At 44.4% G+C, this 19,040-nt stretch overlaps 1 protein-coding gene across 4 annotated transcripts in view; it reads left to right on the plus strand.

Moving 5' to 3' along the window:
• The first annotated feature begins 1,304 nt into the window (after positions 1-1,304).
• The window catches only part of LOC120936893 (deoxyribodipyrimidine photo-lyase-like), a 33,253-nt gene continuing 15,517 nt past the window's right edge, over positions 1,305-19,040 (plus strand). The window contains exons 1-7 of one of the 4 annotated variants that reach the window (XM_040349663.1): positions 1,305-1,436; positions 5,722-6,215; positions 7,697-7,842; positions 7,921-8,103; positions 10,002-10,160; positions 10,281-10,479; positions 12,131-12,283. In XM_040349663.1, coding sequence (XP_040205597.1) covers positions 1,381-1,436; positions 5,722-6,215; positions 7,697-7,842; positions 7,921-8,103; positions 10,002-10,160; positions 10,281-10,479; positions 12,131-12,283 — 1,390 coding nt within the window. In that variant the 5' untranslated portion in view covers positions 1,305-1,380. Of the gene's footprint in view, positions 1,542-5,721; positions 6,216-7,696; positions 7,843-7,920; positions 8,104-10,001; positions 10,161-10,280; positions 10,480-12,130; positions 12,284-19,040 lie in introns of all 4 variants that reach the window. The other 3 variants (XM_040349665.1, XM_040349666.1, XM_040349664.1) reach the window with 3 other exon arrangements.

The following is a 19,040-nucleotide window of genomic DNA, read 5'->3' on the forward strand; positions in this document are numbered from 1 at the left end:
TGCTGAGCTGTATACTCCTGACACTGAGTGGAAGCAAGTGGAATACAGGGGACAGAGTGGGTGGATTCTATAAGAGGTGTGGTTTATGAGAAGTGGGAGTGGCCAAATGTGGAGGGGCGGGTCTTGCGCCCCCCATCCTAAAACTTCACCAGCCGCCACTGGTGCCCGGTGATCTTTGATTTCTCCCATATTGTTCAGGTAGATCTCCACCTCTTTAAGGTTGCCTACCCCTGATATAAACTGTTCTCCCAGGTTACCATCTCTGCTTTGTGTGTAAAAATCTTGTACTATAGCACATCCCTCTTTCATATCTCAGAAATTTGGTTCTAGGTGGCAGCTGGTGTTTCTTAAAAGAAACTTCTAATCTTCTAACAAACATCAGTGTTTTTGTTACCTTTAACCACTTTCCACCAGCGAATACGTCCTCCCGCCATCTTGCTGCTCGCTTGCCCCTGTGGTGGACTCAGCTGATTACAGAACATGGTAAAGAGCCAATCTAAGTGGCCCTTTACCACATGATCAGCTGTCACAGAAATAAACAGAAGCTTTTTGTTCTCCTCATGATCAGCGTGAGGAGAAAAGAAGATAGCTTGTAGCCGGCATCTGTTACAGGGACATCAGTCCCTATTTGTACCCACCAGTGCTGCTAATCAGTGCCAACCAGTACCCATCAGTGCTGCCAATTTAGTGCCTCATCATCAGTGTCACCTACTGTATCAGTGCCATTCAGTCGTGCCCATCAGGGCCATCTATCGGTACCCTTCAGTGTAGCCTCATTAGTGCCCTTCAGTGTAGCCTCATTAGTGCCCTTCAGTGTAGCTTCATCAGTGCCCATTAGTGCAGCCTCATCAGTGCCCATCAGTGTAGCTTCATCAGTGCCACCACTTCAGTGCCTATCAGTACCCATCTGTGCAACCTTTCGGTGCCGCAGCAGCGAAGGAGAAAAATTACCTGTTTGCAAAATTTTATAACAAACCATAGAAAAAAAAACAGTCTGTTTAAATTGTTTAGCAAATAATAAAAAAAACTAATGGTGATTAAATACCACCAAAAGAAAGCTATATTTGTGTGAATTAAAAAAAATAAAAAATTTGGATACAGTGTTACACGACTGCGCAATTCTCATTCAGAATGTTAAAGCGCTGAAAGCTGAACATTGGCCTGGGCTTAAAGGCGGTTAAGAGGCCAGTAGGCAAGTGGTTAAACACAGATAACGACACACTACACATTGTTCCTTGGCACATTAAAACCAGGTTTCACAAATTAAAACCGTTCATCTCTCAAGTTTACCAGCAGATGGCGCTTTAACCACACCGGAAATGTGAGTGTGAACGTCTGGGACGGATGACGTCATCCTGAAAGTCCTCTATTCTCTGTGTTATGCAAGGAGTTGGTGCTGGAGAAGCGCGTTCTTGTGAATGTTACACAAGGAGGAGGTACGCGCGGCAGGTACTGTACTGGGATGGGTCTGAAGTGATGGGTCAGTAAGTAAGGGGCATGAGGTGTCTGGACTGCAGGAGGAGGGCTACGCTTGTAGGTAGGTAGCTTTAATTAGACGGACTTCTTATGTGTTTCAACTTGTCATTTGCTGTTGCTGGTCTGGATAAAGCATGCAGCCAGTGAAATGTCATCCTGCAATGTTTATTCCAGATCAGTGATGCTTGGGTGCCCCAGAGAAAGCATGGTGCAGGAAAGTACAGCGTGATCTGATCTTTCAGAAGGTTTAAGGGCCAGTTCACACTGGTGTGCTGTGCGAGAGCGCATGTGATTCGCACCGCAGTGCAAATCGCATGCAATATACGTGCAATGTGATTTCAGCCATACAGACAGTAGGCTGAAATGTCATCGCATTGCATTTGGACTAAACTCGCTCAGGACCCTTTTTTTGGTCCGCATCAGAATTGGATCACATGGGTGTTCACACCTATTCGATCCGATTCATGTCCGAACTGACAGTTCACAGTGCGATATGTGAGCTGAAATGGGGGTGTCATTAGCAATGTATTGACACTCCCCGGGCAGTTTGCATATGGCAGTGTGAGTTGGGTGCGATGCGGGAACCCGCAGTGGATTGGTAGGGTTCCCGCATCACGCTAGTGTGAACTAAGGATGTGCTCTGACGTGTTCGCAGATCCACGTGCAGAGCCCACCAGGAAATTGTCACGGCGCTGCGCTGATCACAGGCAGTGAGACATTGTCCTGATGCCCCTGCTGCGGAGATCGGGAAATGTCTTACTGCCTGTGATTAACGCAGTGCCAACTTCCTGACGGGCTCTGCAAACACGTTGGAGCTCCTCCTTAGTGTGAGGCCAGGTTCACACTGATGCAGTGCAGAAACCACAGCGATCAGAATCGCAAGTAGGTCAGTCTGCGCTCTGCAAACTGCTGTGGGTGTAAATTAGAGATCGACCAATATATCGGCTGATATTTGGACATTTTGGAGAAATCGACATCGGCCGATTATTATCCAGATTAGGCTGATATTTTACACTGGCCACACCTGTGCCAGCAGAGTGTGGAGAAGGGAGGAAGAACGTTATGGTGAGAGAGAGAGAGAGAAGGGAGCTGTCAGTGAGGTTTGATGTCGGGGTGGGCAGGACCCAGCTATCCAACACCAGCCAATGGGATGGGATCTGGGCAGGCCGCTACATGTGGCCCCGCCCCTTTCTTTAACAGCTCTATCATTGGCGGTATAGCTGCTGGGGCCCGGGTCCCTCCGACGTCACGCTGAATCTGTGAGCTTCTATGTATGTATGTATGTATGTATGTATGTATGTATGTATGTATGTATGTATGTATGTATGTATGTATGTATGTATGTATGTATGTATGTATGTATGTATGTATGTATGTATGTATGTATGTATGTATGTATGTATGTATGTATGTATGTATGTATGTATGTATGTATGTATGTATGTATGTATGTATGTATGTATGTATGTATGTATGTATGTATGTATGTATAAAGTTTCACACAGTTACATCGGCTGTGAAACCTGCTAATGCCAACCAGTGCCACCTGCCAGTGCTAACTATTGCCATCCAGTACCAATTAGTACCACCTGCCAGTGTCAATTAGTGCCACCTGCCAACCAGTGCTAACTAGTGCCATCCAGTTCCACCTGCCAGTGCCAATTAGTGCCACCTGCCAACCAGTGTCACCAGTTAGTGGCACAAGCCAGTGCCACCTGCCAAAAAAAAAATTGCCCTAAAAAAAAAATCGGCATCGTATATCGGCCGCCCCGATTTCTAAATCTCGGCATCAGCCAGAGAAAAACACATATCGGTCGACCTCTAGTGTCAATATAAAGTTAATGTCTGCTACCCCTCTCTGTCAATCCGTCCACTGGCTTCCACTCACCCAACTAATTAAATTTAAGATTGTAATAACTTACAAAGCCATCCACAACTCAGTATGTCCGTATTTCATCCATCTGTTTTTGGATGAAATACGGACATACATGTCTGGAACTCTCTACCCCAATCTGTCCGACTATCTCCTACTCTGCTGCTTTTATACAATCCCTGAAAACACTTCTCTTCAGAGAAGCCTATCCTGCCCCACCTAACAAGTGTACTTTTACTTTCTCCATCAGCACATCCCCCCCCACAGCTATTACCTTTTTTATCACGTGACCCTCCCTTCTAGATTGTAAGCTCTGATGAGCAGGGCCCTCTGATCCCTCCTGTATTGTAGCCGTACTGTCTGCCCTCATGTTGTAAAGCGCTGCGCAAACTTTTGGTGCTATATAAATCCTGTATAATGACCCCCAAATTTGGTTCAGAGAGCGCAGTGCGATCTGTGAAATTGTATCGCATGGGTCTAATCACCCATGTGATCTGATTCCTATGCGGTGGGGGGAAAAAAAAAGTCCTCCATGTTTTTGGTGTGAATTGAGCCATAACATAATGTTTTGGCACCGCACAGACTTTGCATGTCATTTGTACAGGAATCCGGTGCGATGCGGCAGAACGCATCAGTGTGTACCCAGAAGTGGAACTGAAACTGTTTCCCAAAACGGATGCTTTCTATGAATGACTGTCACTTTTCCTTGTGCTCTCATCCAAACTCTAAATGGTTGGTGTCATGGTCACACCATATTGGTCATACGTGATTGGTCACAGCAATCACATGGTACCAGTGCCATGTACTGTGGCTAGGGTTGCCACCTCATCCCTTTTTAAACCCAATACATATTAATTACACAGGTTCTGTGGCTGATTAGGTGGTAATTAAACTCTGAGCCTTATATGCATTAAATTAGCCTGAGAACTTGTGTAATGTGTTCAGGGTTCCAGGGGTCTGGACACCATGTCCAAAATGGCCATAGGCCTGGCAAAGGGCATCTATATTCCAATGCACACCCCCAGCTAGGATGCCGCCTTGTCCCATTAAACCCGAACATATGAATTATACAGGTTCTGTGGCTGATCAAGGTGGAAATCAAACTCACTTGGTGCCTTAACTGTATTAAATTAGCCTCAGAACCTGTGTAATTCATATATGTTCGGGTTTAAAGAGATGAGTCCGCCACCCTAGCAGTGGCCCGGTACAACAATCTGTGTTCTGCTGTGTCTGGTTGACACAATGGTTGTTATTTACAAAAGGCAAATCCACTTTGCACTACAAGTCTAAAGTGCACTTAAAATTGCACTTGTAAGTGCAGTCGTTGTAAATCTGAGGGGTAGATCTGAAATTAGGTGAAGCTCTGCTGATTTTATCATCCAATCATGTGCAAGCTTAAATGCTGTTTTTTATTTCCCTTGCGTGTCCTCCTCTGATTTTTAGCGACTGCACTTCCAAGTGCACTTTTAATGCAAAGTGGATTTGCCTTTAGTAAATAACCCCCAGAGAGTCAGATAATGCTACTGTGTGGTCCCTAGAGCAAGTACGAAGCACACAGGGAGCAGAATGTCATATTTCATCCCCCAGGGTTTGCCCATATGTATTATTTCTATAGGCCGGGCAGGAGGTGGTTATTGTAAATGAGTGTTTAAAATAAAGGTAATGAAATGGCTAAAGGAGTGAAGGATCTATGCCCTTCCTTATGGGTATTAAACGTATGTAATGGATATGGAAGAAGAGTATATGATGTATTCTGTTGTACATCGTAACCAGGAAGGGCAAACCCACCATTATTCGCACATTTATGCATAAAAGCCCTCTTGGATCAAGGTGTCCATTTATACTGGAAGTATGTCAGTTAGGTGTTGGAACCCCTACCACTGTCTTGTGACTGCTGCTGGCAGTCAGGCTTCAATTATAGGTAAAGGTACAACTTTCTTTAGTTTTGGATAGAGTGGAGAAGGATTAGAACAGTTGTAAGGTTTTTATTGCTATCTGTGCCGGGAATTGGGGAGGTTCACAATCTCAATTTGTCCTGTTAACCATTACCACAGAGAGTGAAAGTGAGAATACCCCACATTTTGGGTTGTCATCTGAAACTTTTCCAAAGGGGTCACTGGCTCTGGTGACAACCAGGCATTCCTGCAATATGGAGGCTTTTCCTCTCACTTCCTGTTTTGGCTATGGGATAGGAAGTTAAAGGAAATCTCCCCATTGGGACATGGGTTTGCTTACGCAACAGGTAATGATACTCCCTTACTTTATCCAAAATCAAATGTGCCTTTCGTTCTACTTTCAGCTTGGATGAAACCTCTAATTCTACCTTCCTCCAGTCTACCTAAATGAACTCTATTTCATGTTTTAACTCTTAGGTTTGTCTTGGCTGCCAAACTGATCCTAAGGTACCTGAATTTGCTTCGTCCCTTAACCACAGCCAGAATTATGTCTCAAAAAGGAAAGGCCACAAAGAGCAAGAAAGAAGAGTCTAGTAGTGAAAAGTCTGATGGCAGCCAGAAAACTAGTAAAATGCTAGAGCCCAAACCCAAGTCATCCTCTACAGCTATAAGTCCAGGGAAAAGAAAATCTGAGGGCTCTGCTAAGGAAAAATCAAAAGCAATATCTGAGACAAGTAGTAGTGAAAGCTCAGATATTGATGCCAAGAAGAGAAAGAAACAAGAAAAAAAGGATGATGCTGAAGGTGGAAGTTTGGTAGATGCAATGAAGAGATCTCGTCTGGCGACTGCTGCCTCTGTTTCAGAATTTAAATTTAATAAGAAGAGGGTGCGGTTGGTATCTGCTGAAGAAAACCTGAAAGATGATGCCCAGGGCATAGTCTACTGGATGTCAAGAGATCAGAGAGTTGAAGGTACTTGTCTCTGCTTTGTGTATGTGTTTTTTGTTTTTGTTTTGGGACATATGTAATGGTTCTTTATGGTTTAGGAGGGGCAGAACGTTGGTCTGCCTATGTTAACAAGGCAGACTGCCATTCTGTCAGAGAGGAAGATGGAGAGCTTGTGTTTCTGCCAAGCAGGAACACGGATCTCTCTCTTCCTCCGGTTAAACAATCCCCCCACACAGTTAGAAAGCACTCCCTAGGAGCACTCTTGACCCTTTGATCGCCCCTGATGTTACCCCTTCCCTGCCAGTGTTTTGTCAGTACAGTAAGCGTGCATTTTTTTTTTCTAGCACTGATCAATGTATTAGTGTCACTGGTCCCCAAAAAGTGTCACTTGGTGTCTAATTTAATGTTGCAGTCCCGCTAAAAATCACTGATCGCCACTATTACTAATAAAAATAAAAATGCCATTAAAATATGACGTAGTTTGTAGACGTGATGACTTCTGCACAAACCAATCAATATATACTTATTGGGATTTTTTTACCAAAAATATGTAGCAGAATACATATTGGCCTAAATTGATGAAGAAATTTAGATTTTGTACCCTGAAGTGGTTAAATTGAAGCCCAGTCTGCAAAGAAATGGTTACATCATCCAGCTGCCTTCAAGCGATGGCTTGCTAAAGGATTTTCATCCCAATTTTGGATGTGTTGGATGCCTGGTCCCCCCACAACATTCTGTCGTTCTTTGCTGGCCCCTACACCTATAGCAAGGGCATTATCCAGCTTTAGTCAAAGCTACAGTTTTTTGATAAAGGTGAACTAACCCTTTAAAGTGGAGGTTCACCCAAAAAAATCTATTTTTAACATTGGATTGAGGCTAATTGTGGGAAGCACAATCGGGTGTTTTTTTTAAATCAATGCCGTACTTACCGTTTTAGAGAGAGATGTTCTTCACGGCTTCCGGGTATGGGCTGCGGGACTGGGCGTTCCTATTTGATTGACAGGCTTCCGACCGTCGCATACAGCGCGTCGCGAGTTTCCGAAAGTAGCCGAACGTCGGTGCGCAGGCGCCGTATAGAGCTGCACCGACGTTCGGCAACTCGTGACGCGCTGTATGCGACGGTCGGAAGGCTGTCAATCAAATAGGAACGCCCACTCCCGAAGACCATACCCGGAAGCGGCGGAGAACATCTATCTCTAAAACGGTATGTACTGCATTGATTTAAAAAAAAAAACCCGATTGTGCTTCCCGTAATTGGCCTCAATCTAATGTTAACAAATTTTTTTGGGTGAACCCCCGCTTTAACTGAGCAGAATCTGAAGTTTGAATTCTGCTGCTCCCAGTTTAAGAAAATTCCACCCTATTATAGCAATCTAAACAGTTTTGGTTTGTGCTTTAGTTTAATACTATATCATATATATCTGATGCTTGGCACTGTAGGGGTTTTTTCTTTTTATATGTTATCGGCTGTATTTGTTACAGGTAAATAAATGTATCTTTTTCAGACAACTGGGCTTTTCTATACGCTCAGCGCTTGGCTGTGAAGCAGAAGCTACCATTACATGTTGTTTTCTGCTTGGTTCCGAAGTTTTTGGATGCCACAATACGTCATTATGGTTTTATGCTGAAGGGTCTGAAAGAAGTTGCTGAGGTATATTTATAAAACACTAAATGCTACGGTATTGGTACCATGACTTTAACAGTAATCTGACCATTTTCTCCAATTCAGGACTGTAAGGAGTTGAACATTCCTTTTCATTTGCTCATTGGTTATGCTAAGGAGGTTCTTCCAGACTTTGTGAAGAAGCACAGCATCTGTGGAGTAGTGGCGGACTTTTCTCCTCTTCGTGTCCCTATGCAATGGGTGAAGGATGTCTCTGAACGCTTACCCAAGAATGTACCTCTAGTCCAGGTATAAAGTTTTATAGTTCTAATTCCAAAGTTGTATGGCTTGACCCAAATGGATGCTAAATCAGGAGGTTGCTTGTATTTCTGAAAACCCTGAGCACTTAGTGGTAAATTCTTTCAAAAAAAGATTGAATGGCTTTCAGGCACCATTTGGATCAGAAAAGTGCTTGCTTGGTGCCATACATCTACAGTGCCTTGAAAAAGTATTCATACCCCTTGAGATTTGTCACATTACAACCAGAAACATAAATGTCTTTTATGTGATGGACCATTCCATTGTAGCTCTGGCTGTATGTTTAGGGTCGTTGTCCTGCTGGAAGGTGAACCTCCACCCCAGTCTCAAGTCTTGTGCAGACTCTAACAAGTTTTATTCTAATATTGCCCTGTATTTGGCTCCATCCATCTTCCCATCAACTCTGACCAGCTTCCCTGTCCCTGCTGAAGAAAAGCATCCCACAACATGATGCTGCCACCACCATGTTTTGCAGTGGGGATGACGTGTTCAGGGTGATGTGCAGTGTTAATTTTACACCACACACAGCATTTTTCTTTTAGGCCAAAAAGTTCAATTTTGGCCTTATCTGACCAGAGCACCTTCTTCATGTTAGCTGACATGATGCTACTAGTATATCAAGACATCACTCATTTAAGTCACAATAGTGGAAATTGGGGGGGCGACATTGAGAGGGGGGTTACTCTCCGTGGGGTGTCTCCAGATTGGATTCAACAGACACATATGCACACAACTGGGTGCAAAATAGTTCAGGTTCAGATTGAGACATTACTTGCAGGTAATTATTGTTGCAGGTAAAGTATCTCCCAGGGCCTCCATCTTTCTCTAATTGCCTCCTCTGTGTTGTGAAGAGTAGCCATTAAGTTTTCTATATGAAGGAGATCATTGACTTGTAAAACCACAATGACCTAAATGGAGGTTGCATTTGCTTCCACAAAATCGGAATGAAAGCCTTGGCCGCATTCACCAAACGTATATAAGAGAAGCCTTGTATTTCCAGACGGGACTTTGTCAGGAGAAGCAGGCAGGCTGGGTTCCCACTCAAATCTAGGGATATCGGTTGTTTTTGTGGCTGTCATGTCCTCACAGAAGGGACATTGTCTGGGACAGAACCAGAAAATGTGAGCTAATGTAGGTACTTCCTGAGCACAACGCCAACAGGTATTTGGGATGTTACAGTCCATTTTGTGTATGTGTGTGTGTGTGTATTTATCTCTATCTCTTGTCTACCTGTTGGGTCATAAGTCATTCCTCAGTGAGTTCCCCAGTGATGTATGAACACTAGAGGGGAGTCATTGGAGATACAGTTAAAAAGCATGAAACTCATTTATTGTGTGTTCTATCTTGCCTGGTGGCAGTGGAGGCAGCAGTGCAACACCATCATCCAAAGAATGCAAAAGTGTTAGTTTTTCTCTCTATGCTAAAAATGTTTTGGCTAGTTATACACGTCCTCTGGCATGCATGCCACCTTAGCCCATGGCTTAGGTGGCCTGTAGAAAATCTGGCCTTGATTACAGTATAGCCAGATGAGTCCTATAACAAAAGGCCAGTTCACACTATGAATCACACAGGAGTATATTGTTTGTTCCTGTGCGATAGACATGCGATCTGGTTGCAGTGCAATTTTGGCACATTAATTTGACCAGACCATACCAAAAGTACTGTACCATGCAATCTGTTGCAGACAAACTACGTTTGTGACCTGTGTTTGGAGTGTTGTTAAGTTACTACTGACACCCGCTGCAGATTACAAGTGCAGCGCATATTGAATGTGGTTCAGGAAATGCGCACCGGCCGCTAGTTTCCCACACCATATTCAGGTGTGAACTGGCCCTAAATGTATTTTCAACACAGGCCAATCTTTTTTTAATTTTGTTTTATATTTACAGGTAGATGCCCATAATATTGTGCCCTGCTGGATTGCCTCTGTCAAACAGGAGTATGGAGCTCGAACCATCCGCAGAAAAATACACGATCAGCTTTCTCAGTTTCTCAGTGAATTTCCTCCAGTTACCAAGCATCCATATGACTCCACATTTAAGGCAGAGGTTAATTTAATAATTCAATTCACTACTAACTGCGATATATAATATATACATTTGTATTTATTTTTTACTTTAACAGAAATTATACTGATGTGCGTTGTTGCATTTCTTTTTACTGGTCAGCCTATAGATTGGGAAAAGTGCTACGACAGTCTGGAAGTGGATCGCACAGTCAAGGAAGTAGAATGGGCAAAACCTGGGTCAAAGGCAGGAGTGGCCACGCTGGAAGCATTTATAACACAACGCCTAAAGTCTTTTAACTCTGACCGGAACAACCCAAATCAGCAGGCCCTTAGCAACCTTTCACCTTGGTTTCACTTTGGTAAGTCATTGGAGAGATGAAAATCAAGTATTTGTGGTTAATGTGAGCCTTTCTAACATGCTTATTACTAGAAGAACATCAGCAAGTACTGAATCCCCACCAATACGTCTTCTAATTGTAATAGTTGGAAAAACACACTTAAAATAGTTTAAAATAAGTATTAACAAACCCTGGCATAACTTCTTGGTAAATCTTTGTAGATGAGAACCGTTTCCCTGCCACTACTTGACTTACCATGGTGAATGAGAAGCAATGCTATAAGTGATGCAGCAACTATCCTACTACCCCCCTACTCATTTCCCTGTTGTGTTTTTGTGTAGATAACTGAAAAGACAGCCGCTTTAGAACTGACAAATCTTTAAAAAAAAAATGGAAACGCACAATCACAGGCAAGAAATTATATTTCCAGTGTTAATATTGTAGACTGTTGAGCAAAACATTTAAACTACCATTACTGACCTCCTGAAACTATTAGTTGCTGGGCAGCCATTGATAATCTTCTGACTTTCATTTTTTCTAAATCACCCAGAACAAACAGATTGACAATGCCGCTGCCCATCTAGTACAGGAAGTGTGCTGCTGGCCATATCGGCAGGTGAAATATAAACCCTAAAAAATACTCAAAAGTCATCAAATTTTAACCGCTTCTGGACCGCTCGCAATGTACTGCAGACAGGTAGCCCATGCAGGCAAAGCGACATTCTGGCACATTGCTGCCCACTTCCAGGTTTGGGGTGCGTGTGAATGCCTCCTGACAACACCCGCTGTGATTATACACAGCAGGAGTCTGTCAGCAAGTCCTGGCCAATGATTTATGGCCGAGACCTGCTGATCGGCTGTGTCCAATCACAGCCCAGAATCCTGTGTTGACAATCAACACCGGGCTCTGTACAGGGGCAACGATCTGCGTTTCTGATCCTTGAAAGGCAGAGATAAGAAACAAAGATTTAGTAAAAAGCAGCACACATTACACATTCTTAGGCAGGCGTTTAACCCTTTGATCGCCTTAGATGTTAACACCTTTCTAGCCAGTGTCATTATTACAGTGACCGTGTATAGAGTATTATCCCTGATCACTGTATTGGTGTCACTGGTGATGTCCATGGCAGTAAGTGTCAGATTGCTTGCCGCACATCGCAGTCCCCACTATAAGTCGCTGATCACCGCCATTAGTAGTAAAAAAAAAAAAAAAAAAATATACTATAGTTTGTAGACACTATAACTTTCATGAAAACCAAAGACATGTAGCGAGATGCATTTTGGACAAATATTTTAAGAAGAAATGTAATTGTCTTTTTTACCTTTTTTCAATTTTTGGCCTTCTTTGTTTTAATATATAAATAAAAAAAAAAGAACCCAATAGCAAAAAATGGCCTGGTCATGAAGGGGGTAAAATCTTCCTGAGCTCAACTGGTTAAAGGCTGTTAATCTTCAATGTTTTTTACTTTTTTTTGTTTAGCACCACTTTAAATCAGAACAAAGTTAGAACTGCTGATAGATGTACCTTTTGGGGACCTGGAAAATAAGTCATATGATCAGCATTAACATTTTTAAAGGAAAAGTTCCCTATTTCTTGTGGCACAGACTTTCTTATATAATAGATGGTATAACTTTTATGTTTGAATGTAACACCTTTCCTGTTCTGTCTCAGGCCAGCTGTCTGTGCAGAGAGCAATCCTGGAGGTACAGAAGTATCGCAGCAAGTACAAAGAATCTGTGGACAGTTTTGTTGAGGAAGCTGTAGTGAGGAGAGAGCTGTCAGATAACTTCTGTTATTACAACAAGAACTATGACAAAGTGGAAGGTAAATATGGCAAATACATCGGTTTTCTGAAGCTTTCTTTGGCTATTGCTGATATGTTGTCTTTCCCAAATACCCATAGGGGGTTATTTACTAAAGTCAAATTCACTTTGCACTACAAGTGCAAACTACAAGTGCAGTTGCTGTAGATCCAAGGGGGACATGCAAGGAAAATAAAAAAACAGCATTTCTTTGTCGTACATAATGGGACACAGAGCCTAGTAATTACTAAGTGGGTTATATTCCACCTTCAGGTGCTGGACACTGGTGTAATCAATTAGACAGGAAGTTTCCTCCCTATATAACCCCTCCCATACTGGGATCACCTCAGTTTTTTTTGCCAGTGTCGAAGGTGTTGGTCACGAGTGAACATGTAATCTAAGGAGCTCCACTGGAGGGATCCATGCTGGATTTCAATAGCCTCCATAAAAACCAAATCCATCCAAAGTGCCTTGGGCCAAAGTGGATGGGTGGTACCTGGGGCCTTGTATCCGAAGCACAAGGTTTTTGCCTGTAATACCTCTCTTCGAAGGGCTGGATCCTGGGTTCCAGTGCTTTGGTCAGACCCAATACCAAAAGTTTTCTGGCAGGGTGCGATACAGGTCCAGGGGAGAGGTGATCCTGACCATGGACTCCGGTCTCTAAAGGTCTGTTGACTTAGCCCCGCGGTGATGGGTGAAGATTGGTTCTGTCTGTGCTCAGCAGTATCCTGCAGCGGGGATAAGGTAAGTGAAGACAATCCTAGGTAAATGCCTTAAGGATTGTCTTCCATGAGTAGCTGCATGTCTTATCTGTTTTCCACCACTAGAGGCAGTAAAGAGACATACCTGCTGTTTCGCTTACCATGCTCTCCAGGAACGAAAGCTCAGTGTTAGCCGGTTTATTGTGCGGCTCACTTCCTCCGCTCCAGGCTCTGCCACAGTTGTGTGGGATAGTCCGGGTCCACGGCGTTCCATGGGAGATCTCTCTCCCGGGGGGACGATGTGGTTGCCGCTGGCGCACGTGCTCGCCGGCTCATGGTGCAGACGCAAGGCGGCCCTTCAAAAAAGCCCAGACATCAGAGCTCTGTAAAGACAGAGGGACACAGCAGCTTGGGGCGTGTGTGCTGGATACAGACTTGCCTAAGACGCCTACTCAGCATCTAGTTGTGCAGATTAGCAGGCATTGTTTTTTGCTAGACTAAGTTCAGCTGTTGATGCACCTGTGTTAAAGCGGGGTTCCAAACACAATTAGCATTTTTTTATGTATGTCCTTTCATCATGCGTTTTTATAATATAAATCTAGTCACTTACTATTTTACAAATTCCGCCGCTGCTCCGCATAGTTATTCAAAAAAGATGTCCACACCGTTGTCATTTTGCTTGTGGGCATTGTGAATCCCACAAGCACTTACTTCCTGGAAGTCTTGGATGGGGAGTTATGATGGGGAAGCACACTGCATCCTGGGAAATGATGACACACATTTCCCAGGAGCATTAGCGCGCTGAGGAGCCGAGGGAGATGTCGGAATCCTAGGTGATTCCGAAGGCAGATTTCGTGGGACCGCATAGCAACAGGCATTTCCAGGTGAGTAAAATATTATTATTTTTTTTTTCTTCTTTAGGTCTAATGAGCACAATAATGAAAAAAAAATTTTGGGATGGAAACTTCACTTTAAGTTCCTCTGCTTTTAGCTTAGGACTTTTGTCTCCCTGTACAAAAGGTTCAGGGGTAGGAATATAAAAGGGCACCAGGGTATCGCCACCTGAATCTGGTGGCCCTTATCATGCTTGCATGATACCATCCTCCCCTGTAGAGACTTGAGGCAGCCCACAGATTGAGCTATCGGCCCCGTCAGGCATTGCAGCCTTCTCCAACAATGCAGCCACTCTGCATATGTCTGTTTGGACATTTTTTAAATATTAATATCAGAGATGTTCTGTCACATTAGCAAGCATGTAAGGTGCCATTAAACGCAGCTATTCACAAAACAAAAAAAAAAAACTATTTGTTTTTTACAAAAAAACATTTATCAGAGTACATATTGGCCTAAATATATGAGCGACGCAGTACCGTATCGCAAAAAAATGCTCTGGTCAGGAAGGGGGGGGGGGGTAAATCTTCCGAGGCTGAAGTGGTGAAGCAAAGGGACTGTGTACTGTGACATGCTGTGTATACAGTGGGGGAAGTGTCTCAGTGTAGCACACACAGACAGTAGCGATGTACAAACACACACTGACAGGTTAAGGACTCTCATGATCCCCTCACAGCCCCGTGTGATTGTTCCAGCAGGCAGGTTAGGGAGAGGAGAAAGTGAGTGAGAGGAAGTACCGTATTTTCCGGCGTATAAGACGACTTTTTGGATGCAAAAAAATGCATCCAAAGTCGGGGGTCGTCTTATACGCCGGGTACGGTCTCCGTGCAGCTGCGATCGTCATAATTTCAAAGCTGCGCGCCGTCTTCTCAGCACGTCCTCGCTGTCCTGTGATAGGCGGAACAGAAATCTTCCCAGCAGCGCCTCTGTTCTGTTTTCCGCCTATCACGGATGCCTTCTCATCCTCGGACGAGATGAGAAGGCATCCGTGATTGGCGGAACATAGAACAGAGGCGCTACTGGGAAAATTTGTGTTCTGCCAATCACAGGACACGCTGAGAAGACGGCGCGCGGCTTTGAAATCATGGACGCTCGCAGCAGACGGAGACTGTCACCGGCCTGCAAAACGTGAGTGATGGCACAGTGGGGGGGAAAGTGGGGGCATGCAATGTGATGGCACTGTGGGGGCATGCAATGTGATGGCACTGTGGGGGCATGCAATGTGATGGCACTGTGGGGCATGCAATGTGATGGCACTGTGGGGCATGCAATGTGATGGCACTGTGGGGCATGCAATGTGATGGCACTGTGGGGGAATGCAATGTGATGGCACTGTGGGGGAATGCAATGTGATGGCACTGTGGGGGAATGCAATGTGATGGCACTGTGGGGGAATGCAATGTGATGGCACTGTGGGGGCATGCAATGTGATGGCACTGTGGGGGAAAGTAATGTGATGGCACTGTGGGGGCATGTAATGGCACTGTGGGGGCATGTAATGGCACAGTGGGGGCATGTAATGGCACAGTGGGGGCATGTAATGGCACAGTGGGGGCATGTAATGGCACAGTGGGGGCATGTAATGGCACAGTGGGGCTTGAAAAAAAGGGGGTAGTCTTATACAGTGAGTATATCCCAAAACCAAAAATTTTCCTGGAAAATTAGGGGGTCGTCTTATACGCCGGGTCGTCTTATACGCCGGAAAATACGGTAACAAGCTGAACACACACTGCTGGCTTAGTTTCTCACCTCTATACAGTGCACTTGTTCCCCGATCCCTCACCTAACATTATCTTATCTGTAGAGCAGAGGCTGGCTGTTCCCCCTTCCAGACACTTGCTTACAGATTACTGTGTAATCACGGGTGAGTCGGTGACATCCATCGCTTCTGTTGGAGCAGCCAGGGGAATTCAGTCCCATGCTGTGAAGGGTCACTGGCAAGCACACGGTCTCCACTGGGGTGGAGCAAGATGGCCGCAAGCTCCGGAACTAGGCCGAAGCCGGGGGCTTTCCTACGCCGAGGCTCCGGAGCGCTCCGCGGATCGTGTGGTTTGCCGATCCGAACGGGGTGGCCTGTTCGGATCACGGATCGGTGACGATCCGTTGCACCCCTAGCTAGAAACAACCCCACAGGGTCCTCATCCTGGTGCTGGCTTCAGGCTAACCAAATGCACAACTGTGGGATGCACAGTTGCTGGTGCACATTGATAACGCACAACAGCTATATCTCGTGATTGCGGAAACGCACGTCTGCAGAGGATAACTTCCTCTTTACCAGTCCGCATGTTTGCATAAAATACATGAGTTTGAATGTTCAAAATGCATGTGGGGTAAAAACAAGTAACAGAACATGTTTTATTGTTGATCACATAAAGGTACATGTTTCTGTCTGTATGGGTTTACATGTTTTTTTACATAATCGCATAAGGATGCTTGGTCTCATTAAAGTGCTTAAGTCGCACGGAGAGGTTTATTTGCACAGAAATGTTTAAAATCGCATAAAAATGCTTGATTGCATAAAGATGCTGGATCACACAAGGTTGCCTGATCACCCGATCCTTTGAATACCCAAGGATATTAGGTCACACAGAGAGGCTTGTTTTCACAGAAATGCCTAAAATTGCATAAAAATGCTTGAGTGCATAAACATGCTGGATCACACATGGTTGCCTGATCACCCGAGTCCTTGATTACCCAAGGATACTTGATCACACAGAGAGGCTTGTTTTCACAGAAATGCCTAAAGTCGCATTAAAATGCTTGATTGCATAAAGATGCTGGATCGCACAGAGGTGCCTGACAACACAAGGGTACTTGTCCGCACAGTAGTGCTTAAAATGCATAAGATGTTTGATCACATGTAAAATGCTGAATCACATAAGGATGCATGATTGCTTAAAGTTGCATGTTTGCCTAGATTTTGCATGGTTGCTTAATGAGGCATGATAATTTGAGTTTCCTTAATTATACAGGATTCCTTGTGTTTACATAGGAATATGTGTCTGTATGGGTACATGTTGCGCAATGTTGCATAACACGTTCATAACGCATGCTTGCTTGCAAGATACTCGTTCCATAGCACACATGCTATATGTATGCGTGTATACAGCTGGCCCTTTTTTATGTTTTGCTTAAAACATATTTATATGAATTCATGCTTCCATGAACACACGCTTCCATAGAGGCATATGGCTTTAACACTTGCCACATACACATATGGGGAGCCATTTGCATATGTTTATTTACATGGGACTGCAGAGGTTGTCTGCGTTTCGCAGGGGAACAGCACTGTCTCCAGTTGGTGGTCTTGCCCCTTGGGTTAGCCACCGTGCCCGGGTTGACAGGGTGCTAGGGCCTGCCTCTAGCAGGTCTAAAGGCCCAGGGTATAGCAGTAATGGCATACAGAGGCAAACTTCTGCTGATGGATCAGTCGGTAGCATGGCTGGACCTAAGGGTGTCCAGCATGGTCAAGTATCTGGAACTCCTGGGTTAGGATCCCAGTCTAAAGGTACATTCTTTCGTTTGGTAAGAAGCTTGGAATGTTTGGGACACAGCCCAAAAAGGAGAGTTTTTTTTTTTTTTGGCCTCAGCCAAGATCATCGCTATGAGAAAGCTGGTCTATGTGGTCAAGGCAAGGAACAGTTCCTTACATTTTCCTTTTTCTTAAGGTGCTAGGGAAGATGGTGGCTTCATTCAAAGCAGTTCCCTATGTTCAGTTTCATTCAGGGCTGATATAAACATTATTCTGTCGGCCTGGAACAAGTGGATCCTAACCTAGCATTATCCAAAGAGTCTGGTCCCAGGGATATGCTGGAATTTCAGTTGGTGGTTCTTAACCAAAAGATTGGCAGAAAGGAAGATCCTTCATGCCTGTTACCTGGGAGGTGGCGGCTACGAAGGCTGGCCTCTAAGGGTGGAGGCCAGGCCTGGAAGAGACCACTGCCCAGGGGAAGTGGTCAAGCTCCAAGTGAGCCTTATCCGTCAGCATTCTGGAGCTACTGATGGAGCATCTGGCTTATGGGGCTGGGCGTTAAGGTTGCAGGATTGTTCTGTCAGAGTACAATCCGACAATGCCACACTAGTGATTTACTTTGTTTACCAAGGAGGCACTAGAAGTCACACAGCCAGGTTCTGGCTTGGGCAGAGGAGCTTGTGCCTTGCCTATTGACAATCGTCATTTTATGGAATGCAGAATTGACAGGCGATTCTCTGGAGCCGTCAACAATTGTTTCCGGGAGAATGACCTCTACACCCCGATTTATTTTATTTTTTTCTGACCAAATGCCAGAGAAACTGTACCCTGTACATAAAATGTATTGCCGTCCAGGTTCAACAAGAAATTGAACAGCTTTGTGTGTCAAGGACAAAGGATCCACTCGCATGCGGGACAGATGCATTAGTGATCCTGTGGGACCTGTTGTCACTGGTTTATGCGTTCTCTCCCCCCAGTGCCGCGACTTTCGTGGCTTCTATGCATATGCAACATCTGGGAGAACGGAAGTCGGCATAATTGCTCCGGAATAACCCAGACGACCTTACTGTGCAAGAATAGTAAGGGTGGTAGTAGAAGACCCAGGGTCCCTTACATCTTGTCCAGGCCTACTTCGCAAGGGGTAAGTTTGATGATTGACTTGCAGCTAGTGAAAATCCAAAATGTAGTATCTCAGAAAATTTGAATATTACATAAGACCAATAAAAGATTTTTTAATAGAGAAATGTTGATTTACTGAAATGTATGTCCATATACAGTATCGTATGCACGCAATACTTGGCCGGGGGTTCCTTTTGTATGAATTACTGCATCAATGCAGTGTGGCATGGAGCTGATAAGCCTGTGGCACTACTGAGGCATTATGGAAGCCCGGGTTGCTTTGATAGGGGCCTTCAGCTCATCTGTATTGTTGGGTCTGGTGTCATCTTCCTCTTTACAATACCCCACAGAATCTCTATGGAGTTTAGGTCAAGCAAGTTTGCTGGCCAATCAAGCACAGAAATACAATGGTCAATAAACCAAGTATTGATACTTTTTCCAGTGTTGGCAGGTGCCAATTCATGCTGGAAAATGAAATTTGTATCTCCTATAAAGCTGGTCAGCAGAGGGAAGTATGAACTGCTCTAAAATTTCCTGGCAGAGGGCTGTGATAACTTTGGACTTGATAAAACACAGTGGACCAATACCAGCAGATG

This window comes from Rana temporaria, chromosome 4, assembly GCF_905171775.1.
Source record: "Rana temporaria chromosome 4, aRanTem1.1, whole genome shotgun sequence".
Classification (NCBI taxonomy): domain Eukaryota; kingdom Metazoa; phylum Chordata; class Amphibia; order Anura; family Ranidae; genus Rana; species Rana temporaria.